The sequence below is a fragment of the Neoarius graeffei genome, chromosome 19 (genome assembly GCF_027579695.1).
Source record: "Neoarius graeffei isolate fNeoGra1 chromosome 19, fNeoGra1.pri, whole genome shotgun sequence".
In the NCBI taxonomy this organism is placed as follows: domain Eukaryota; kingdom Metazoa; phylum Chordata; class Actinopteri; order Siluriformes; family Ariidae; genus Neoarius; species Neoarius graeffei.
Genome location: NC_083587.1, coordinates 30,034,368 through 30,060,360, shown reverse-complemented (window position 1 = coordinate 30,060,360; position 25,993 = coordinate 30,034,368). Strand labels below are relative to the sequence as shown.

Sequence of the window (25,993 nt, the reverse complement as noted above, 5' to 3'; positions counted from 1 at the left end):
CCACATCATTGCATTCCGTTTTTATTTACAATTTGTACTTTGTCCCAACTTTTTTGGAATCGGGGTTGTATAATCAGCCTCAGATTCCGGTTCTTGGCTGACTGGAGTGGAACCCCATGTGTGTGGTCTTCTGCTGCTGAAGGACCCCCCAAGTTTTGGCATGTCATGCGTTCTGAGATGCTTTTCTGCTCACCATGGTTGTAAAGAGTGTTTATTTAAGGTGCTGTAATATAGACTTCCTGTCAGCTTGAATCAGTCTGCAGTAGGTTTCCCAAAAACCTCTTAATACAAAGAGCGTCTTAACTAGGAGAGAGAGTGCTCATTGTGCTGTTCGCGCTACCTTTGTGCTACGATGCTTTTGGGAAACCCACCCCTGGCCATTTTTCTGTGATCTCTTTTGTCAACTAGAAAAGCACTCGGAGAGCGCAGACCTCCGCCAAGAATCCCTTAAAAAAATCCGGGATCCAGAAGGTGATCCGGATCACCGCCAAAATTTAATGGATTGTTACTTGTGCCCAGTCACATCTCTGGAAAAAATTTCAGAGCAATCTGTTCATTACTTTTTCCGTAATGTTGCTAACAGACAAACCAACAAAACAAACAAACAAACCAACATTACCGAAAACATAACCTCCTTGGCAGAGGTAACAAGGCATTTCCACCTGCAGAAATGCCACTCACTGGATGGTTTTTTTCCACACCATTCTTTAGAAACCCTAGAGACTTGTGTACAGTGGGGCAAAAAAGTATTTAGTCAGCCACCAATTGTGCAAGTTCTCCCACTTAAAAAGATGAGAGAGGCCTGTAATTTTCATCATAGGTACACTTCAACTATGAGAGACAGAATGGGGGGAAAGAATCCAGGAAATCACATTGTAGGATTTTTAATAAATTCCTCGGTAAAATAAGTATTTGGTCACCTACAAACAAGCAAGATTTCTGGCTCTCACAGACCTGTAACAACTTCTTTAAGAGGCTCCTCTGTCCTCCATTCGTTACCTGTATTAATGGCACCTGTTTGAACTCGTTATCAGTATAAAAGACACCTGTCCACAACCTCAAACAGTCACACGCCAAACTCCACTATGGCCAAGACCAAAGAGCTATCAAAGGACACCAGAAACAAAATTGTAGACCTGCACCAGGCTGGGAAGACTGAATCTGCAATAGGTAAGCAGCTTGGTGTGAAGAAATCTTGCTGTGGGAGCAATTATTAGAAAATGGAAGACATACAAGACCACTGATAATCTCCCTCGATCTGGGGCTCCACGCAAGATCTCACCCCGTGGGGTCAAAATGATCACAAGAACGGTGAGCAAAAATCCCAGAACCACATGGGAGGACCTAGTGAATGACCTGCAGAGAGTTGGGACCAAAGTAACAAAGGCTACCATCAGTAACACACTACGCCGCCAGGGACTCAAATCCTGCAGTGCCAGACGTGTCCCCCTGCTTAAGCCAGTACATGTCCAGGCCCGTCTGAAGTTTGCTAGAGAGCGTTTGGATGATCCAGAAGAGGATTGGGTGAATGTCAAATGGTCAGATGAAACCAAAATAGAACTTTTTGGTAAAAACTCAACTTGTCGTGTTTGGAGGAGAAAGAATGCTGAGTTGCAGCCAAAGAACACCATACCTACTGTGAAGCATGGGGGTGGAAACATCATGCTTTGGGGGTGTTTTTCTGCAAAGGGACCAGGACGACTGATCCGTGTAAAGGAAAGAATGAATGGGGCCATGTATCGTGAGATTTTGAGTGAAAACCTCCTTCCATCAGCAAGGGCATTGAAGATGAAACGTGGCTGGGTCTTTCAGCATGACAGTGATCCCAAACACACCGCCCGGGCAACACAGGAGTGGCTTCGTAAGAAGCATTTCAAGGTCCTGGAGTGGCCTAGCCAGTCTCCAGATCTCAACCCCATAGAAAATCTTTGGAGGGAGTTGAAAGTCCGTGTTGCCCAGCGACAGCCCCAAAACATCACTGCTCTAGAGGAGATCTGCATGGAGGAATGGGCCAAAATACCAGCAACAGTGTGTGAAAACCTTGTGAAGACTTACAGAAAACGTTTGACCTCTGTCATTGCCAACAAAGGGTATATAACAAAGCATTGAGATGAACTTTTGTTATTGACCAAATACTTATTTTCCACCATAATTTGCAAATAAATTATTTAAAAATCAGACAATGTGATTTTCTGGATTTTTTTTTCTCATTCTGTCTCTCATAGTTGAAGTGTACCTATGATGAAAATTACAGGCCTCTCTCATCTTTTTAAGTGGGAGAACTTGCACAATTGGTGATTGACTAAATACTTTTTTGCCCGACTGTATGTGAAAATCCCAGGACATCATCCGTTTCTGAAATACTCAAACCAGTCCATCAGGCACCAGAAACTATACTCTGGTCAAAATCACTGAGATCCCATTTTCCCCCTTATTCTGATGTTTGATGTGAACATTTTAAACTGAAGCACTCCACCTGTATCTCTGCTTGATTTAGTGCATTGCACTGCTGCCACTGTCAGAAATGGTGAGCTGAGGTGAAGTGAAGACCCAAGAGCAGACTCAAAACAGGCAGTGTACAGAAAAGAACTTCTTTAATGAAGTTGAGGGCAGAGGTACAATAGGACTCAGGCAAAAAAATCAGTGGTCAAAGAACAGGCCAAGAGGTCAAAACACAGGCAGGCAGGCATGGTCAGGGACAAAAACAGGACAGAAAAATCTTCACAAAAACTGAAGAAAATAGGGACAAAGGAAACCCAGGTAGAGGAAGCAAAAAACACAATCCAGAAGAACAGGCAGGTAGAACAGGGGCCAAAACTGGACAGAAAACTAGACCAAAAAAAATACGGAACAATAGGCAGGGGGGACTCGAGAAGTCACAATTCCAAAAGGCTGTAGCGAGGCGAGGAAAGTCTACAAGAGACAGTCTAGTAACTGGAGTAGCTCCAAACAGCTCTTAAAGGTCCCATGGCATGAAATTTTCACTTTCTGAGGTTTTTTAACGTTAAAATGAGTTCCTCTGACCTTCTTAAGTCACCCCAGTGGCTAGAAATTTCATAATGTGTAAACCAAACTATGCCCAACATTTGAGAATGGCGCGTCAAAACGGCGCGTTGATAAACTCTTCCCTTGCCTACGTCAGCAAGGGAGATGATCCCCACGCCCCCCCTCTGGATTCCCACCCACTGTATGGATTGCCCGCCCAACTCAAAAGTTGCTGTTTGTCCTACCAAGCCTACTGCGCATGCGCAGAACACATGACTACATTTTGTAGTGAGGAGCCCATAGAAGACACAACATGGAAATTGCGCTGTACATGGATGTGACAACACAGAAAGGAGTCTGTTTTTACTGCCGACGGGAGAGCCCCTGAAGACGCAGTGGCTTAATTTTATTTACTTCAATAATACGCCGTCGAGTCTACCTAAGACGGTGTATGTTTGTCAGAGGCATTTTCCTGAGGAATGTTTCCACAACTTGGGACAGTACAGGGCAGGTTTTGCACATCAACTGTCACTGAAGCCTGGGTCTGTGCCAAGCATCCCTGCCGCATCAGCAACAAACACCGAACAAGTAAGTGTATAACTGGTCGTTTTGCCGTGTTTTAAAATCGGTGCGTTAGCCTAGCAATGGCTACATTAGCTGTGCAGCTAACCGCTTCCTGCAGTTAGCCAGGTACTCTGTGCTACAGAAATAAAGAGCATGCAGCATGCTCTGTTAAACTGAGTTTAGTCTGGAAATTGACTGTAACTTATGAGCTTATGTTTGACTATTGCTCCGCAATGCATGTCTTCTGTTGGATAAGCGATATGTTGCTGTAGTTGCTGCTTCTATCCTCTTTGGTTATGGAGTGCGTGTTCAAGCTACCATCTGTGGGATTATGACTGAACGCCTCTAAGTCAGAATCCCGCCTAGACGTGACGATACCGCAGCACCGCGGATCTTCGGTTGGTCTGGCGAGGTCGCGCGGGTGGCCCTCCAGCGGCACCAGCCGCCCGTGGAGGCAGCGGTTCTCCCAGGGGCGAGTTGGGGGGAAACGGCAAAGTCCCCACTCCTCCATGGTAAAATTGCTCAGTTTTACCATGGGCCTCAGGCTGAAAAAAAACCGACAAAGTCCCAGTTTTACCATGGGCTCGAGTTGTACCATTTTTTTAGACAGGGCGGACGGACCAGGGCATTCGCCCGCCTGGCCGTGCCCGACGAGGGGCACTCTCGGCCGGCTTGGCAGGCAGACGGCAGCCCCTCCCCATGGCACGCCCCCATCGTCTACCCTTCCCCGCCTCCTGCTTCTCATTAGCAAAACGACGCACTGGGAAAAGCGCTGAAATGGGGCTTTCTCCCAGGAGGCTATATCTACGTACCGAGGGTTCATTTCGAGAAAGGCTGCGGATATAACATCCGGAAGCCTCCACGAGCCCGTTTAAAGCATCAACAAACCACCATGCCATGGGCCCTTTAAGAAGGCCCTGGCTGATGGGAGAGGAGTTGTAACAGGTGTGGGAGTGCCGCTGCAGGGAAGATGGCCTCCAGCAGGGCAGGACTGAGTTCCTGTCCCGGATCCGGCCTGGAGCCGGCGTGGAAGTCCCACAAACTCAGGCATGGATGGACTGGACCGGACTGTGACAGCCACAAGCTTGGCTGATTGAATAATTGCATGCATGAACAGTTGTATAGGCATTACTAATAAAATGGTGAGTGAGTATGTATGGCATCGCAACAGTTTTAAATAACTAAGCAAAAAAAAAAGATGTTCAGGTAGAATTTATTTTTATATGTGAGTGTCGCACACAGCAAAACACCAAGGTCTTGATTTTTTATGCGTGCAAACTTGATAACACTTGCATATATATATATATTTTTATTTTTTTTTAAGAAGGTGGGCAGAAGGGCGGCACGATGGTGTCGTGGTTAGCGCTGTCGCCTCACAGCAAGAAGGTCTGGGTTCAAGCCCCGTGGCCGGTGAGGGCCTTTCTGTGCAGAGTTTGCATGTTCTCCCTGTGTACGCGTGGGTTTCCTCCAGGTGCTCCGGTTTCCCCCACAGTCCAAAGACATGCAGGTTAGTTTAACTGGTGACTCTAAATTGACCGTAGGTGTGAATGAGAGTGTGAATGGTTGTCTGTGTCTATGTGTCAGCCCTGTGATGACCTGGCTACTTGTCCAGGGTGTACCCCGCCTTTCGCCCGTAGTCAGCTGGGATAGGCTCCAGCTTGCCTGCGACCCTGTAGAACAGGATAAAGTGGCTAGAGATAATGAGATGAGGTGGTCAGAAAGGTTAATAAAATTATCATATTAGATTTGACACAAGTTCACACCGATTTTTATCCCCTGCTGGCTGAAAGGCCCGAAGGGGGATTATGTCATGGCGAAGTCTGTCTGTCTGTCTGTCTGTCTGTCCGTCCGTCCCAGAAAGGGTTCTCACCTTCTGAAATCAATTCCTCTCACAATTTTTGGAGGAATTTCACGAAACTTGGCAAAAGGCTTTGTTATAGGACAGTAATACGCATATTGCAATTTCGTTTGCAATATATTGTAGCGGGGGATATCATGCTGTCAGAGCATCTTGTTGTATTTTTCATTAAGACAGCTCAAGACATGTATAATGTTTATTATTCTGTCCACATTCACTGGATATGAGCAATCACACACTCTGATTGGCTACTCTACTGCTAGGCTGTCAGCTCATATACCATGAGTAGAGACAAACAAAATGGCGGACCGTGTTGCTGAACCAACCGAGGACGAAATAAAATCTCTACTCGAAAACAAAACCCCAAAAATACAAAAAAGCAACAAAATATGGAATAAAAGTATTTGATGGTAAGAACATATCTTTTGTTTATTTTTCAAGAATTATTATTATAGCATTTTTCACAAATTGCTACTGTCATTTTGCCAGTTTGTTTACATTCTAAGCGGAAATGATTTTGTCAGATGTTTTGTATAAAGTTTTTATTTATCAAATTTGCAAAAAGTACAAATAAAAATGCTCTGTTTCTCAAAATCCAGCGAATCTGGATAGAATAAAACAGTTATTCCACTCAATCTCGTCATACACGGCTTATAGCCAACTCAGTGATATGCACCTTGTCGGCCATCAGTTCATGTACGAGTCGATTTCATGGAATAATTGTTAATTATACAGTATTGTAACGTTTGAATTGTGTCATTCAGGATGTTTTTAGCGACGATAGGGATAATGGATGAAAGGTTTTTTTAGGGGATTTAAGATAGCAAGTCAACTTGGTACATTATGTCACTGCTGAAAGTAGCATGTGGCTGAACACAAAACCAATAATCAATCCAATGAACATAAGAACTCACTGACCTTTGGATTTGGTGCACATTCTCTTTCTTTTGTTCATGGCTAGAATACTAATACAGCAAAATCCATATTGTGATATTAAAAGCATGTTTCAGTTCAATTTGTGTCCCACGTGATCATCCATCCATCCATTATCTATAGAGATCTTGCAGTCACGTGACCGGAAAGTACACAACCACCATCTTGTCGGTCAAAAACACCGCTGAATACTGCTGCACTCGTGTACAGAATGGATCAATTTCAAACGACGGACTACACGGCTCATTTTTCTAATGAACAGATAACTAGATATATGTCTAAAATAAACGATCTACAGATTTATGACCCTTATGGCTTACCGGACGGAGTTTTCATGACCGGATTTTGAACTGCCAGCGGAATACCTGGATGTGTATAATTACCTCATTAACTTTCCCTCTCTGTTCAGTGGTGAAGCACTGCGTGCTTATAAATCTCTGGACAGTTTTCTTTACAGAAATTCAGGATTTGTCAGCGACTCAGATGTGGCATCTTGTAAACAAGAATCCTCATTGGATGGGTAAGTCACTTAAGTATTGAGTATAGCACTGACCAGCCGATTATAGAATAGAATAAGGTAATTCCAAATCGTCCGTGTTGTTTACATGGATCTGGCGTTGGAGAGGTAGAGGCTTGGCAGTGGAGATTTGAGTGGCTGTTTTCTGAGCTTAGTCAACAGGCCAGCTCTGCAGCCTCGCTTTTGCTTCCGTTCCCGGCGCTGCCTCCTTCGCTTTGCTTCCGATAACAATCCACGGAGACCCCGCTGGTCTCGCTATCTTGTCCGGAATGTTTTTTTTTTCCTCGTCCGGAATGTTGTGCATGCAATGGAAATCGCTACAAACCGTCATTTTCTGCTGGAAACCAATGTCCAGTAAGTCCATACGGTTGTAGTGGATATTGAAGTCCGGTACAGACGAACAACACCCAAAAATACACACAAAAAACATAAAAAACGTGCACAGGTAGGGAGAGCTTGTAGCTGCAGCCGTTGTAGTAGAATTGTATATAGTAGGGTTTTCCAGAAGAAAAGGTAGAAGTAAAAGCAGAAGTAGACCCAGAAGTAGAAGTAGAAGGCGGAATATGGCGTTTGACCGACAAGATGGCGTCTGTCACAATCTGGATCGGCTGTGACGTCACATGCAAGTGCTCCATAGACCCCTTTCACTGACGTCACCCGAAACCGGAAGTAAACAGACCCTGCGCCATTTTGGAAGACCAACAAACTCGTGATAACGGCAGCGGTATGTGAACCCACGAGAATAAAGTGGAGTGGCAAACGACTTAAACAAACAAATCTGAGCTGTTTTATTTATGATTTATTGGCCCAACAGTAGACTTGAAAGAAACCTGTGTGAGACTTGGCAAAAAACTGTGGATATAATGGATAAGTCTGTGCATGATCTGCGGACACTTTAAGGTAAGCAAACGCAAGAAATTCAGATTTAAAACATGCTAAATTGGCCCCAAGTTGATAACTGTATGAGGAGCAAGCCTCCCAGACTTCTACAATTTAATAATAATAATAATAATAATAATAATAATAATTTAGGATGGTTTGGGGCTTGCTCTCCTTCCTATTATATAAATAAAGCATAGTTGTTGTGTAGGCATATATCATAAATACATATGTATAATTTGGATAAATTAATCTAAATTATGGATACCTTAATAGTAACAAAAAGTATTAATTTTTCAACTGAAAAGATATATTATTAAAAGATAAATATCAACAAGATTACCTTGGCCATAACTATGTGTAGGTTATTCTTAATAACAGCTGTAATATCACGAACCAAGCCACTAACAATATAATTGTAAGCCTGTAGCCCTTTGTAGGCTTTCAAGTCATCAGCAGTGTAGGCGCTGGGTGTAAACAACAAATAGTTTACAATGTCTGGGTAGCAAACAGATGGCAGAATTGGTGTCCGGTCCTCCTTATGTATCTGACACGGAGAAATAATATAAATTGTGCTGCCTACCAGATTACAGTCGTCTGTTTTATTGTATCAGTACTAGTATCGGGCGGCACGGTGGTGTAGTGGTTAGCGCTGTCGCCTCACAGCAAGAAGGTCCGGGTTCGATCCCCGTGGCCGGCGAGGGCCTTTCTGTGCGGAGTTTGCATGTTCTCCCCGTGTCCGCGTGGGTTTCCTCCGGGTGCTCCGGTTTCCCCCACAGTCCAAAGACATGCAGGTTAGGTTAACTGGTGACTCTAAATTGACCGTAGGTGTGAATGTGAGTGTGAATGGTTGTCTGTGTCTATGTGTCAGCCCTGTGATGACCTGGCGACTTGTCCAGGGTGTACCCCGCCTTTCGCCCGTAGTCAGCTGGGATAGGCTCCAGCTTGCCTGCGACCCTGTAGAACAGGATAAAGCGGCTAGAGATGATGAGATGAGATGAGATGAGATGAGTACTAGTATCACTTACTATACTCATCAGTCATAGATTAGTCCAGTACAACATGACCAGCTTGCTTTTTTTCCATTTGACTGTCGCAAGTTTTTTCAGGCTGGTACAGTCAAAAATTGAAAAAAGTTTTGGCTTACTAAACTAGTCATCGATTCTACTAGTGTATTAATTGGAGTCGACATGAAAACGTTAGGTAAAAACTAGTACTAAACCAGTACAATCTCTTCTTCAAAGTTTCACCAAATGGTTTTATTTATGCAATTTAAAGCTCATAATACTGTATAACTTTGGTCGAGTAAAAACACGGAGCAAAAACATGGCTGAATCCTGAATGACTCCTATTTGTTTAAATAGGGGACTACATAGGTGGCAAAATGTAGTTTCTTTTTCCCTGCCATGGAAGCGCACTTGTATACTGAGGAGGAAAGCGATTTGCATTACAGCCGTGAGGCGGCTCGGCTCGGTTTTCCCTTTCGGGTGCTCTCGTTTTCTGTTAGAATTTGGTAAAGAAAAAAAAAATTTATTTACCAGCTTACTGGGTCCATTAACATAAATCTGACAGCTGCCAAGGTCGGGATATAAACTGTGTGCTTGGATTCACATAATTTTTTCTGAGTCTTATCATATGGGTCAAACCCATCAATCACAGCCAGTTTCTCCACATGCCGTGCCCTTTCTGCAACTGGTAATGTACTCACATAACCCGAATTATCATCCATCATGTCACTTTACTCTCGCTCGTACTTTGTTTTATATTGTGAGTGCATGTACTTGGTCTTCCAATATGGCGCCTAACAAAATCTCGCGGCGCGGTGACGTCATGTGAAAGGGGTCTATACTGCTTCTCCATCCGGCTCATGTAGGAAGCTGGAGCCAATCCCAGTTGAGTTTGCACAAGAGGCGAGGTACACCCTGGGCAGGTTTCCCAGGAAGGCCTATCTGTTGCAGGGCTAACACGGACACAAACAGCCATTCACACTCACATTCATATCTATGGGCAGTTTAGAGTAGCCAGGTGACCTAATCTGCGTATCTTTGGACTGTTGTAGGAAACCGGAGCACCTGGAGGAAACCCATGCAGGTATGAGGAGAACATCCAAACCCCATGCCACTGCCTAACTTTGGCGGAAGTACGAAAAGTCTGCAATACGCAAGCGCTTTATCCAAAGCATGCGCACACTGTATGACATGTTCCAGCAGTGCCAGATCTGTACTGCTCACGTGTACATTACATTATTACATTTTATGGCATAAAGAACACATAGTGTTTTCTCTGAGAGACAGTGTTAGGCTTTTGATTATACTTTATACTTTTGATAATATCGTTGAAGTACTGTTTTTTTTTTTGTTTTTTGCAAAGCATAACATTCACTGCTGGATTAAGGTTGTGAGGTTTTCACTTTGTTATAAATCTGTTATAAAACTGTTTATCAAGAAGTACACATAGTTTAGACATTGAGGTTTGAAAACCACCAGATTTTCACTCAAGTAGCGTTCTTCTCTAGTGTTTACATTAGGGCTGTAACGATATGCGTATCGAAATCGCAATATGCAGAGCCACGATCCGTATCGCGATACAAGAAGGCAGAATCGCGGTACTCCCTTTCAAACTTCTCCTCAGCCCAAAAACAGAGGCGCTTCCAAACTTCAATTTATGAATACACTGTAAAATATAATAAGTTGACTTTACTTAAAAAAAATATGCAAAGTCGTTGCCTCAAAAAAAGTCATTTATGTTGATTTAGATAAATTAGATTGGGTTAACTTATTTTTTGTGAGTTTGCAGTACTCAAATTAACTTAGATTAGTTTGATTACATTAACTTATTTATTTTGAGTTTGCAGTACTCACATAAACTTATATTAATTTGATTACATTAACTTATTTATTGTGAGTTTGCAGTACTCATATAATTTTGATTACATTAACTTGTACTGTAAACTTAAAATAAATAAGTTAATGTAATCAAAATTATATAAGATGAGTACTGCAAACTCACAATAAATAAGTTAATGTAATCAAATTAATATAAGTTTATGTGAGTACTGCAAACTCAAAATAAATAAGTTAATGTAATCAAACTAATCTAAGTTAATTTGAGTACTGCAAACTCACAAAAAATAAGTTAACCCAATCTAATTTATCTAAATCAACATAAATGACTTTTTTTGAGGCAACGACTTTGCATATTTTTTTTAAGTAAAGTCAACTTATTATATTTTACAGTGTACTTTACTTTTTATTTAAATTACATTTTAAACTTACTTAAATTACTTTTATTTTTTATATCTATTAGTAAGTCATTTTTTCGCCGACCTGCGACAATCTTCTGCGAGTCACGCAACGTCCACACTCGCCACTGGCAGAGCATTCATTTCTTTTAAGCGGTCGCCATTCTGGTTGCGACGCGGGGAGTGAATCTGTAAACAAGCAGCTCATTGGCTGGCTAGGTGTGCCACAAGCCAATCACAATCACTTGACCGGAAAGGCATGCAGTGTTGCCAGATTGGGCAGGTTTAGGTGCTTTTTGGCTGGTTTTGAACATATTTTGGGGTGGAAAACGTTAGCAATATCTGGCAACACTGAAGGCATGTCTGCTTGGGCGGAAGCCTTCTGCGGCAGTTACATTTTGACACGCGAGCAATGTTTCACCATAAAAATTCCGTAATTTCCATCTGTTTTCCGCGATCACAGAAAATCATTGGCCCTATGAGAGTGAGACAGTGAGAGAGCCACCCCCCAAAAAAAAATCTTAACGGATTTACACGATTTGGAAAAATGACTTTTTCAGAACCAAAAAAAACAGAGCTTCCGGCTCAACAGTATTATTTTGAGAAATAAAACAATCTTTGGATATACATTTGTTCATTTTTGCATACATATTACTCATTCTCTGCAGTGGTCTGAATTATTTGTTATTAAATAGTTAATGTAAGTAAGTAAATGTTAATAAGTCAAATTTACTACTTTAAAAAAACATTTTTAAAAAAATCGTGGGCGTATCGAATCGTGGGTCAAAAATCGCGATACGAATCGAATCGTGAGTTGGGTGTATCGTTACAGCCCTAGTTTACATACAATTTGTGTTCGCCGCTTTCCGGTTTTAACTTTTTTACAGGATAATTATTATTAATAATCATTATTTTTGCTGATATTCATTATTATAGTTCCATCATTATATTTCCAGATATTCAAGTAAACTATACAGGAAATTGTAAATAGTATTTTAATAATAATAGTAAAGTAAATTAGAGTAGTACAGTAATTCAAGCAGTACTAGTATAGTAATAGTCCTGTAAATTAACAAATGATTAAAGCTATACTGACTTTCAGATTTTTCAAGTTTAGGTCATAAAAATAATTTTCCCCGACACCCGATTATTTTTTGTTTAATGGACCGAAAGCTACTGAATTTGAATCACAGACTTCCAATTTTAATCTTTTTCTTTAATTAATAGAACAATTAATGAATTTAGGGCCTCATGGCCCTAAATTCTCCACTGTTTTTTTTCCTGCTTCACCATGACCCAATTCACGATACTATGTCATGCATCACGTGGTGGGCTTTCCCCGTTCGTGCAAGGCATTGTGGGATACAAATTTGAAACAGGAGAGAACAATGGAGGATGCGAATGAAACGTGAAAGGCCAACTACAGTAACGGAAAGTGAGAAGAAAAGACGTTATGTTGTGAAGGAAAGGAAACGCAGGACCAAACTAATAAATATCGGTGGTCAGCGAGCACCTTGGTGTGATTAGCTGTTGGTTTAGTGACAGAATTATGTAACTGTCAGTGCACGGTCAAGGTAAACCTGTAGATGACAATAATACAACACTGGATGCCACGACGGAAAACCCAACAGAAGAAGGAAAAAAAAGAAGGTAAACCTGCACATGCGCACACCGGACTTCCTCTGTCTGCCTGACTGCGCGAAGCGAGCAATTTCATGCACATTATTTGCTCGGGAATCCCCTCAAATTAAATAACTTCCCAGCCACAGAATGGCCTCGTTGTTTTTAGATATTACAGAAATAAACATATATCACAATGATCAAAGTTCAGAGGGAACTAAATTTCACCAATTTTATGAAATCGAAAGGCCATCTACTTTTAATGTAAATATCATTTTCTATTTGGGATAGCTGTCCGTTCTTACATTATATTGAAAATACATTGAAAGTGACTTAAGTTTCTTTCATTTTTTGAATTGAAACAGAACAGCATGATGTACTTACTATGAAATATAAAATAACATGAAAACCATTGTGTCATAAATTATTCTTGCTGCACACGCACATTACAGACCAGACATTTCATACTTCTGCCAAAATCAAGCAGCAACACCCCATATAGAAAATGTGTATAAAATGTAATAAACATACTGTTAACTAACTACAGCAGAGCTTTCCACATGGAGTGACGCTCCATACTTAAGAGAATATGGTAATGCATCAACCTGATTTTTCATCACTTTCGCAACTGTCCGACATCCATACACACGAATGACATGCATGTACCACCACAGGGAACCTGACTGTACATGCAAGGCAGTCTATCTCATAAACTCTTGACCACCGGACAATGAACTTTGTATTTTTATTTACATAAGATAGATGAGTTTTATCCAGCACTTATTTTTAATTTGCTTTTTAAAAAATAACATGGGATTATTTACTAACACTGTCGAACAACAGCAGAGAGTCTCTGATGGTTGCATATGCATTTTATTCCTCTTGAACACGAGTATTACATCGAACACATTACATCAAACACCATATACTGTACACTGAGCACCGTGAAAACTAAAAAATAATAATAATAATTAACGTAACATGGTTGTAAACAAATACACAATTTTGCAGAGTAATGTTTACAGACTATCCTCTGAATATTACACACCTTGTTCTGCTCAACCAAGAGTGCAAACCTGTACAGGTTAGCCAAACGTGTAGCATTAGCCTCTACGCTCAAAGTCTGGAATTTCTGGAATATGATGGAAGTCTATTTCAGAGGTGGAATATTAGGGAATTACAGTGGCGCTTGAAAGTTTGTGAACTCTTTAGAATTTTTTATATTTCTGCATAAATATGACCTAAAACATCATCAGATTTTCACACAAGTCCTAAAAGTAAATAAAGAGAACCCAGTTAAACAAATGAGACAAAAATATTATACTTGGTCATTTATTTATTGAGGAAAATGATCCAATATTACATATCTGTGAGTGACAAAAGTATGTGAACCTCTAGGCTTAGCAGTTAATTTGAAGGTGAAATTAGAGTCAGGTGTTTTCAATCAATGGGATGACAATCAGGTGTGAGTGGGCACCCTGTTTTATTTAAAGAACAGGGATCTATCAAAGTCTGATCTTCACAACACATGTTTGTGGAAGTGTATCATGGCACGAACAAAGGAGATTTCTGAGGACCTCAGAAAAAGAGTTGTTGATGCTCATCAGGCTGGAAAAGGTTACAAAACCATCTCTAAAGAGTTTGGACTCCACCAATCCACAGTCAGACATTGTTACAAATGGAGGAAATTCAAGACCATTGTTACCCTCCCCAGGAGTGGTCAACCAACAAAGATCACTCCAAGAGCAAGGCGTGTAATAGTCGGTGAGGTCACAAAGGACCCCAGGGTAACTTCTAAGCAACTGAAGGCCTCTCTCACATTGGCTAATGTTAATGTTCATGAGTCCACCATCAGGAGAACACTGAACAACAATGGTGTGCATGGCAGGGTTGCAAGGAGAAAGCCACTGCTCTCCAAACAGAACATTGCTGCTCGTCTGCAGTTTGCTAAAGATCACGTGGACAAGCCAGAAGGCTATTGGAAAAATGTTTTGTGGATGGATGAGACCAAAATAGAACTTTTTGGTTTAAATGAGAAGCGTTATGTTTGGAGAAAGGAAAACACTGCATTCCAACATAAGAACCTTATCCCATCTGTGAAACATGGTGGTGGTAGTATCATGGTTTGTGCCTGTTTTGCTGCATCTGGGCCAGGACGGCTTGCCGTCATTGATGGAACGATGAATTCTGAATTATACCAGCAAATTCTAAAGGAAAAGGTCAGGACATCTGTCCATGAACTGAATCACAAGAGAAGGTGGGTCATGCAGCAAGACAACGACCCTAAGCACACAAGTCGTTCTACCAAAGAATGGTTAAAGAAGAATAAAGTTAATGTTTTGGAATGGCCAAGTCAAAGTCCTGACCTTAATCCAATGGAAATGTTGTGGAAGGACCTGAAGTGAGCAGTTCATGTGAGGAAACCCACCAACATCCCAGAGTTGAAGCTGTTCTGTACAGAGGAATGGGCTAAAATTCCTCCAAGCCGGTGTGCAGGACTGATCAACAGTTACCGGAAACGTTTAGTTGCAGTTATTGCCGCGCAAGGGGGTCACACCAGATACTGAAAGCAAAGGTTCACATACTTTTGCCACTCACAGATATGTAATATTGGATCATTTTCCTCAATAAATAAATGACCAAGTATAATATTTTTGTCTCATTTGTTTAACTGGGTTCTCTTTATCTACTTTTAGGACTTGTGCGATTCTCTGATGATATTTTAGGTCATATTTATGCAGAAATATAGAAAAGTCTAAAGGGTTCACAAACTTTCAAGCACCACTCTGTGTGTGTGTGTGTGTGTGTGTGTATACACACACACACACACACACACACACACACACGTTAACTAGGTGGTTATTAACTATTGTCTATATTAATGTATTAAATTCAGTAATACATGTCAGTTTACACTCGTGAAATTGAAATGTACACAAATAATCCTACACTATTTGTTTTTTTATATTCAGGAAATAGATACAATTTTAATATTCATATTTGGATGTGGAATGCGATTGAATTGATATTACTGACTTTAAGCTATGATCCTGAAGTAGTTTGCTGGCTTAAGCAGATTAAATGTGTGTATGCATCTCTGTGTGTGTGTGTGTGTGTGTGTGTGTGTGTGTGTGTGTGTGTGTGTGTGTGTGTGAGAGAGAGAGACCAGATTATGTGCTTTAACCTGTCCCCTTCTGTACATTTATTAAAGCAAGACCTGGATTTGATTAAAGCAGGGGCTCTGGGACATGCAACAGCATACCCACACACCCCGGCAACTGGTATAGGCGGAATAAACAATCGTCTTTGTCCTCTTCATTACTCTGGGTTTTCAAATTCCTCAGAAACAAAATATATTAATATTTTGACTACTGACCTGTCAAACACCAACCAATATGCAGACCTGCCAAACCCAAAGAGGAATAATGCGTAGTCCTGCTGAAGGGGGGGAGAAAATAAAAATGCAGGGAGTTTGAAACACACACAGACACACAAAATCCATCTCCTCCAACTGCTTACCCAACCAGATTCAGGTCATGTCTTTTCTCATGCTAATTCATGCTTCTTTTGGTGCCTTAGTCATGGTTACAGGTTTACAGCCAGACAGGCAGCTGACTTTTTCATTTCAAGAATACACAGACATTTGTAATATCATGCTACTTCTACAATACTGATCTGAGGAATGTGAGACTACAATGGGCACGGGTTAACTGAAATTGGACTGTGGATGCTCATCTGCTTCCTGTAGCCTCAGATTCCTGTTCTCGGCTGACAGGAGTGAAACCCAGTGTGGTCTCGTGCAAGGTTTGCTTTCTGAGATGCTTTTCTGCTCACCACAGTTGTAAAGAGTGATTATATGAACTTCTGCATCAACAAGGCTTGCAGGTTCGGCTTCCAGAGCTCCTGCGCACTGGATGTTTTTTGTTTGTTTGATTGTTTTTCTCATCATTACGTATAAACTTTAGAGACAGACGTGCATGAAAATTGCAGAATATCAACAGTTTCTGAAACATAGTTAGTTTTTTTTTTTTTTCTTTTTTATCAGACATCTAATTTTTGGGTTTGTTTACCTGACATGTTTCGACGTACAACTTCCGTCTTCCTCAGAGTGTCACCGGATGTTAATTGGTGACGCATCTTTTATCAGCTGATGTTTCCGAAGGCGTGGCCTTCCTGTCTGGTTTGACAGGTCGGTCACGCCTTATACTGTCTGTTCGTCCCCTGCAAGATGGCACTCCAGGTATGGGAGAGCATGTACGCTCCCTCATCCCGGTTGATGGTCCTCGGGCTTCGCTTACGGATCTCTATGGCCTCCCTGATCCAGCGCTGATGTTTGTTATCTTCTGTGCGGATGACTCTGGCATTCCCCCAGTCCATAATGTGATTTTCCCATTTTGGGTTTGTTTACCTGACATGTTTCGACATACAACTTCCGTCTTCCTCAGAGTGTCACCGGATGTTAATTGGTGACGCATCTTTTATCAGCTGATGTTTCCGAAGGCGTGGCCTTCCTGTCTGGTTTGACAGGTCGGTCACACCTTATACTGTCTGTTCGTCCCCTGCAAGATGGCACTCCAGGTATGGGAGAGCATGTACGCTCCCTCATCCCGGTTGATGGTCCTCGGGCTTCGCTTACGGATCTCTATGGCCTCCCTGATCCAGCGCTGATGTTTGTTATCTTCTGTGCGGATGACTCTGGCATTCCCCCAGTCCATAATGTGATTTTCCCATTTTGGGTTTGTTTACCTGACATGTTTCGACATACAACTTCCGTCTTCCTCAGAGTGTCACCGGATGTTAATTGGTGACGCATCTTTTATCAGCTGATGTTTCCGAAGGCGTGGCCTTCCTGTCTGGTTTGACAGGTCGGTCACACCTTATACTGTCTGTTCGTCCCCTGCAAGATGGCACTCCAGGTATGGGAGAGCATGTACGCTCCCTCATCCCGGTTGATGGTCCTCGGGCTTCGCTTACGGATCTCTATGGCCTCCCTGATCCAGCGCTGATGTTTGTTATCTTCTGTGCGGATGACTCTGGCATTCCCCCAGTCCATAATGTGATTTTCCGTAAGCGAAGCCCGAGGACCATCAACCGGGATGAGGGAGCGTACATGCTCTCCCATACCTGGAGTGCCATCTTGCAGGGGACGAACAGACAGTATAAGGCGTGACCGACCTGTCAAACCAGACAGGAAGGCCACGCCTTCGGAAACATCAGCTGATAAAAGATGCGTCACCAATTAACATCCGGTGACACTCTGAGGAAGACGGAAGTTGTACGTCGAAACATGTCAGGTAAACAAACCCAAAAATTAGATGTCTGATAAAAAAGAAAAAAAAACAACTAACTATATATAATATAAGACATAATGAACGTAATCGAAAGAGTTTCTGAAACATTCGTGGAAATCACAGTGCTCTCTTGGTCGCAGTCTCTGAGTTCTTGTATGTGAAAGACGGTAGATAGCTCTTTCCTCAAAGTGTGTTAGACTGCCCTGTGATGGAGCATGAGCAGCATTACAGGTAAGAATTCACAGGTGACCAAATTAGGAACCTACTCTGTATTTCTAGATATAGTAAATAAAAGTATTTCTAGGTAAAATAAAAAAAAACTGTCCTGTTTATCAGAGTCATGCTAGCCGATTGTGTGGTTAGCACTCTCGGCCACATGATATTACACAAGGAGTAGTTCAGCAAGAAATATTGGCTTGCTTTTTTGTATTTAGCTGACAAGATACACTCACCGGCCACTTTATTAGGAACTCCCACCTACCTGCTGTTTTATGCAGTTCTCTAATCAGCCGATCCCTTGACAGCTGCACAATGCATAAAATCATGCAGATACAAATCAAGAGCTTCAGTTAACGTTCACCTCAAACATCAGAATGGGAAAAATTGTGATCTATGTGACTTTCATTGTGGCATGGGTGTTGGTTTGAGCCAGATGGACTGGTTTGAGTATTTCAGAAACTGCTGATCTCCTGGGGTTTTCACACACAACGGTCTCTAGAGTTTACACAGAATGGTGCGAAAAATAAAAAACACTGAGTGAGTGACAGTTCTGTGGGTGGAAACAAACGCCTTGTTGATAAGAGAGCTCAGAGGAAAATGGCCAGATTGGTTCAAGCTGCCAGGAAGGATATAGCAACTCATATCATCACTCTTTACAACCGTGGTGAGCAGAAAAGCATCTCAGCATGCAACAGCAGAAGACCACATTGGGTTCCACTCCTGCAGCCAAGAACAGGAATCTTAGACTCAACAACAAGTTCCTATTAAAGTGGCCGGTGAGTGTATTTTTTGCACACTTTGGTGTTTGATGTGAATGTTACCATGGATTGAAGCTCTTACATGGTATCTGTGTGCTTTTATGGATTAGCTGCTTCCATGTGATTGGCTGAATGAAGGAATGAGCAGGTGTGCAGGTGTTGCTGGGTGTATACTGTGTTTACTGAGTGTATAACAGTGGATAGTGTTACTATAATAAAGATTATATGAGATATATTTTATGTGGTTTGGGGACACAGTGTCAGAAGAGTCACTCGAAAAGGGAACATCATTACTCTTGCAATTTCTATTTCTATAACTAGTTAGTAGCCTGGGAATTAATTGTCAAATGATCTGTTTGAATAAATATAGAAACCACAGGAAAAACTACACACATATGGTTTGCTGCTCACAGTGTTGTACATTTCTGTAATCAATATTGATGCACAAAATAAAATGATGGTACTGAATGTGTTAACATAGAAAGTAACAGAAAAAATAAAATCCACAACTGTAACTGATAGGTGGAGACCTCTTGCAAGTTTCTGCACGGCCAAGCAATCAGACATTTAGGAAAAGACCAAAGAGATACAATATATTATTTATTGCATATGCAAATGTAAAATTATTAAGGACACAGTATAGGGACCCACAAAATGAAGTTTAACATTTCTTAAAATGGCAGATGTTCATCTTCAGTAAGAACTCAAACTAGACATGAATTCCAGCATTTGGGATGGAGCCATTATTTAGATTAGTCAGATGGTGGTGTGGGCGGGACTTTACCATTCACAACACACCCACGCTGATGTCTATTTTGAGCAACGGTTAAAATGCATATACTTGAAATATGAACTCTTTTGTGCACCGTGATGACTGATGAATTGTGTGGCTAACATGCAGGAACTCTACTTCTTTATGTGTGTGTGTGTGTGTGTGTGTGTGTGTGCGCATTATGCCTATAGGCTATCATTCATTTTGCAGAGCAGAAAGGAAGGAATAATATGATGGTTACCAGGCTTCATGTCACTGTGTATAGAATCATCAGCTGTCTGTCTCTCTAATATGTAGATCTATAGTGCTGGCTAATGAATCGTATATGTGTGTGTGTGTGTGTGTGTGTGTGTGTGTGTGTGTGTGTGTGCTACAGGACAGCCCATGCCAGAGCAAAGAGTGAATCGGCAGACCAGGCTGCCGTTGCTGCTGACCAGGAGTCTGATCTTGCAAGGGCTATAGCAAGAGAATTAGCTCCTGACTTCCAGCAACCAGGTATACAAACACACACACACACACACACGCGCGCGCGCACACACACACACAGAACCTAGTGTTTGCTCTGAGCAGCAGGCAACTCAACGCTACAAAATGAAATACTCATATAATGTACAGTCTTGACTGAGCAAGATCCTGACTTAGATGCTGGTGGCACAGTAATGAATACTTTACTCTTTGCCTTTATAATGATTTAATGTAATGACAGCCAGTGTGAACTGAAAAGTGTTGCAGAGTGACTGCAGCTTTGCTGAGTAAAATGTGCTTAAATGTGCTCGATAATCTGGAGATCTGGAGTTAGCACAGAAGAGAGCTGCTGTTCTGCTGTCTGGATGGAAAGGACTCGAGGTGTGCATCAGCCCTGGCATCCTTCAGGACGATAAAATGTTACATCAGTGAGCAGTTCTGAATTTCATGCCAACCCAGTCTCACCAAAATTAAAAGAAAAATTATTTGCAGCACCTTCCTGATGGGCGGCACGGTGGTGTAGTGGTTAGCGCTGTTGCCTCACAGCAAGAAGGTCCTGGGTTCGAGCCCCGGGGCCGGCGAGGGCCTTTCTGTGCGGAGTTTGCATGTTCTCCCCGTGTCCACGTGGGTTTCCTCCGGGTGCTCCGGTTTCCCCCACAGTCCAAAGACATGCAGGTTAGGTTAACTGGTGACTCTAAATTGACCGTAGGTGTGAATGTGAGTGTGAATGGTTGTCTGTGTCTATGTGTCAGCCCTGTGATGACCTGGCGACTTGTCCAGGGTGTACCCCGCCTTTCGCCCGTAGTCAGCTGGGATAGGCTCCAGCTTGCCTGCGACCCTGTAGAACAGGATAAAGCGGCTAGAGATAATGAGATGAGATGAGATGATTAGACGTGCCGGCACGGTGGTGTAGTGGTTAGCGCTGTCGCCTCACAGCAAGAAGGTCCTGGGTTTGAGCTCAGCGGCCGGCGAGGGTCTTTCTGTGCAGAGTTTGCATGTTCTCCCCGTGTCCGCGTGGGTTTCCTCCGGGTGCTCCGGTTTCCCCCACAGTCCAAAGACATGCAGGTTAGGTTAACTGGTGACTCTAAATTGACCGTAGGTGTGAATGTGAGTGTGAATGGTTGTTTGTCTATGTGTCAGCCCTGCGATAACCTGGCGACTTGTCCAGGGTGTACCCCGCCTTTCACCCGTAGTCAGCTGGGATAGGCTCCAGCTTGCCTGTGACCCTGTAGAACAGGATAAGCAGCTACAGGCAATGGATGATTAGACGTACTAGGCTCATGAATTAAGCTGTACTTCTCTTCTCTGCTGGTTTTACAGGCTTGTTTGATGTTACATGGTAGCGCGGTACGGTAATGCAGGTATTTTCCAAATGCAGATATGGTTTACACTGTAAAATTCTTTAGGCTAATGAGAATATGGAGAGTTTCTGCATTTTGGAAGGAAAAAACTGCATTGCTGTACTGCATTACCACAACTAGAATGACTTGCGAGGCTGATTATGGAGTAAGATATGAAGCAAAAAAAGCAACATTTGCGGTGTGGCACTGCCTGACACCTTTGTCTGATTCATTTATTCATTTATTCATTCAGATTGAGTTACTGCTATTTTCCTGGCAAAGCTGTCTTGGCTTAAATGACATTTGGCAGGTACAAACAAAAATAACATACACCAAAAAAAGCATTCTCCCTATCGCCGGAAGCTCGACGATGCCACACCCAGGGAGCCAAGGAGCAAAATTGGCCATGTACTGGCCACTTTAATCGAAACTTGTTGATCCTAAGATCCCTGTTCTTGGCTGCAGGAATGGAACCCGATGTGGTCTTCTGCTGTTGCATACTGAAATGCTTTTCTTCTCACCACGGTTGTAAAGAGTGATGATACTGTCTGAGTTGCTATATCCTTCCTGGCAGCTCAAACCAATCTGGCTATAGAGTGCTCCGAGATGATGCTAAAAATAGTAACCATGCGGTCGGCGTGGCCATCTTGGAAGTCACTCACTCCAGAGCGCGCGTAGAGTACACATCATAGAGTACACATTCACCGATTCGTTTCCGCGTTAGAGGGCTTAGAAGCTTGGATTTTTTAAGAATTTAGACATCTGAAGTGATGGAGCACTACTGTGAAAGTTTGGATAAGCAGGCACGGGAGCGTTATGCTGAGAAGGTACGTTTCATTGGGAATGTAGATCCATACACTGTTAGTGAGAAGGAATGGAAAGCTGACCCCAGCTTGTTGCCGCATAATTATCAATTATTTTAGTCAGTGAATAAAATGTAGGCCTAGTATGTAACTTGTACTAACAGCATGTGTACATAAACATTACTAGGCCTAGATCTTAAATGCCATTTGATGCAACAATGCACTGCAGTAGACATAAGCTACCTAATGTGACAAATATATCCATTAATCATTGCTGAAAGTACATAGAAAAGATAAGTTTGTATCACATTTATTTTAGTAACTAATGAAATTCAAGACAATTTAACCTACCTGTCACAAAGTGATCAGAACAAATCCGGATACAGTCTAGTCCTAAATTTGATCGGTTAATGGCAGCCAGCCACTGTCGTCTCCTCCGCTCGCTTTTCTCCTGTGCTGCAATTCCCGGGTTTGTCACGACTTCAGGGAGTCTGTGGAAGCTTTTGCCACCCTTTTCCCCCCGGCTACTACAGCCAACAATGACACACGTATTCGGCATTTTGCTTCGCTGAGCAACAACAATGCACTGACACAGCGACGTTTGACTTCCAATATGGCCGCCGCCGGGTTCGCGCTGATCTCGAAGCACTCTATTTTCCTCTGATCTCTCTTATCAACAAGGCGTTTGTTTCCACCCACAGAACTGTTGCTCACTCAATGTTTTTTGTTTTTCTCATCATTCTGTGCAAACTCTAGAGACTGTTGTGTGTGAAAACCCCAGGAGATCAGCAGTTTCTGAAATACTCAAACCAGTCCATCTGGCTCAAACCTACACCCATGCCACAATGAAAGTCACTTTGAGATCACAATTTTTCCCATTCTGATGTTTGAAGTGAACGTTAACTGAAGCTCTTGACTTGTATCTGCATGATTTTATGCATTGTGTTGCTGTCAAGGGATCGGCTGATTAGAGAACTGCATCAAACAGCAGCTGGATGGGTGTACCTATTAAAGTGAGCTGTGACTGTATATGAGAAGGATGGTATACTCTTTCCTCTGTCAGTAACTAATCATGGGTGTCTGTGAGTTCAGGTATGTGGAAAAGGGTAGATAGCACTTTCCTCCAAGTGTGTTACTCTGCCCTGTGACATGAGCAGCAGTTTGAAAAGATGCACTTGATGACTTGCTTCATGTGTCTCAAAGGAAGGATGTGTTAGACTTCACCCTCCTTGTTTGGTAAGTGCCATATGATGGGAAGAGCTGGCTGGTGGGTAGGAACTGGCGGTAGGGTTGGGTATTGTTTCAATTTTATCTGATTCTGCTTATCCATTCCAGTCCATCTTTCACACTGTTGTGGCATTATAAATGCATGCAAATGAACAATAAACAAATGGACACGCGATTGTGTTGATGCATGACATAGTCACGTAAAGAGGTCCTGGCAGATACAGTACTGTGGAACCCAATGTGGTCTTCTGCTGTTGCATGCTGAGATGCTTTTCTGCTCACCACATTGGGTGTCTTAGACACCCAATTTTTTTTCATACAAGCTTTGTTATAGATTTCTATTTTATGATTTCTACATTATTGAGTCAGTACAAAAACATTTTAGAGTTTCCAAACGTTTGTTTTCTTGTCTCATCTCGTCTCTCGTCTCGTCTTCATCCACTTATCCGGGGCCGGGTCACGGAGGCAGCAGTCTGAGCATGGAAGCCCAAGCTTCCCTCTCCCCAGACACCTCGGCCAGCTCGTCGGGAAGAACACCGAGGCGTTCCCAGGCCAGCCGAGAGACATAGTCCCTCCAGCGTGTCCTGGGTCTTCCCCGGGGCCTCCTCCCGGGGGGACATGCCTGGAACACCTCCCCAGGGAGGCGTCCAGGAGGCATCCGAAAGAGATGCCCGAGCCACCTCAGCTGATTCCTCTCGATGTGGAGGAGCAGCGGCTCTACTCTGAGCTCCTCCTGAGTGACTGTGTTTCTCACCCTATCTCTAAGGGAGCACCCAGCCACCGTGCGAAGGAAACTCATTTCGGCCGCTTGTATCCGCGATCTTGTTCTTTCGGTCATTACCCGAAGCTCATGACCATAGGTGAGAGTCGGAATGTAGATCGACCGGTAAATCGAGAGCTCCTTCTTCACCACGACAGACTGGTAAAGCGACCGCATCACTGCGGAGGCTGCACCGATCCGCCTGTCGATCTCACTCTCTATCCTTCCCTCACTCGTGAACAAGATCCTGAGATACTTAAACTCCTCTACTTGAGGCAGGACTTCTCCACCAACCTGGTTCATTTTCCAGCACAAAATTAAATTTTACAGAAAAAAAAGTTTGTATCTGAGCAGCATATTACATAAGAGCCCACTTTTCAGATTAAAAAAGAAAACATAATGAAGGCTGCTGGGTTTTGGTGCAAAATGAAGAAGCGAGTGTGACAGTCAAAGTGTCCAGAAGAACTGTAGCTGGTTCTGTAAGATGCTCAGTAAAACCTACAGCTCATTTCCTTATCAAACTGCGCTCACTGTACCTGAGACTACTGTTTTTTTCTATTTTTACTATTTTTTTTATATTTGGTCGTCTCATACCAAATATTGACTTTGCTTCATTTATTATGGCTTACTGCTGTTTATTGTATTTTTTTACTGTTGAAACATTTCATTTCATTATTTTTAAGCCATTTTTGGTCCACAGCATTTCTTTATACGTGCCTACGACTTTTGCACACTACTGTACCTATGAACATCCTTCAAAATATGGGTAGTTCTTTGGTAATGGAATTACATTCACAGCAAAATGTGGTGACTTTTTTTAGTTGCAGTACTTTCTCACTGTATGGGGTATATTTTAATGCTAAAAAAGCATAGAAAAATTGGCTCTGAACACGAAACCTTTTATGAGGAAAGGAAAGTCACTAATGGAATTACGTCAGAAAAAAACTGAACTTTCATTTCTTAAAATTCGAACCAAGCTTTCACTGAAGCAACATTGCTATAATTGGGGTGATAATTTTTAAATATGGTTTTCAGTACATTTTGCCTTGGATTCCATACTTTAGCAATAACACTGAGCTGACAAGTAAAGGCAATCTTAATAATTTCATAATTTTGGCCTCTCTGCTGAAGAATTGCCCATATGTAGCTTTTGCTAGGGGTTATTGCAGAACTGAAATTAAAATTTTTTACGGGTACCCAGTGCTTGGCATTTTTGGATTTGGTTCTAATTTGGAATCAAGTTTCGTTTCCCAACCTTAATTGGCAGGTGGCTAAATTGGGAAGAAAATGGGGGGACAATCCCAAAAAAACATTATAAAATAAAAATCTAACCCCGTAAACACCTCTAGAAAGGACAGGCTTCCTTTCCACCCTGTTTCTCAGAGTTGACACTAGCCAGTTGTGCAGTTAGCACTTCCTTCCAGGCATGTTCCTCGGCCACATGCCAAGACACAAAAAGCAGTTCAAAAAGAAATAGTGGCTCGCTTTTTGTATGTGCCTTATGAGACGAGACTGGTAGCAGCAGTGATTAGGTTAGAGCAGAATCAGCTAATGGGTGACAGTCAGCTAGAACTAAATTGGGATAATAAAGGGTCTTTAAAGTGCATATCATGGGTAAATTCAGGAGCAAGATCAATGTAATTCTCCTATTTTATATTAAACTTTGGTCAAATATCTGTAACATTCTGCATTCTCTGCAATTTTTTTACCTTGTGCAATACCAGAAAAATTCAGTTGAAATCAAGCCATTTGAGGCGAATT

General features: G+C 42.2%; 1 protein-coding gene across 6 annotated transcripts in view; it reads left to right on the top strand.

The window, feature by feature from the left end:
- jph1a (junctophilin 1a) overlaps positions 1–25,993 on the top strand; it is an 81,266-nt gene that overhangs the window by 32,084 nt on the left and 23,189 nt on the right. For 4 of the 6 annotated variants that reach the window (XR_009650692.1, XM_060899980.1, XM_060899979.1 and 1 more), the window contains exon 3: positions 20,014–20,132. Coding sequence is in view for 5 of the 6 variants with exons in the window: in XM_060899980.1 (XP_060755963.1) it covers positions 20,014–20,132 (119 nt within the window). In the remaining variant the exon portion in view is untranslated. Of the gene's footprint in view, positions 1–6,749; positions 6,990–9,795; positions 9,828–20,013; positions 20,133–25,993 lie in introns of those variants that run through there. The other 2 variants (XM_060899982.1, XM_060899983.1) reach the window with 2 other exon arrangements.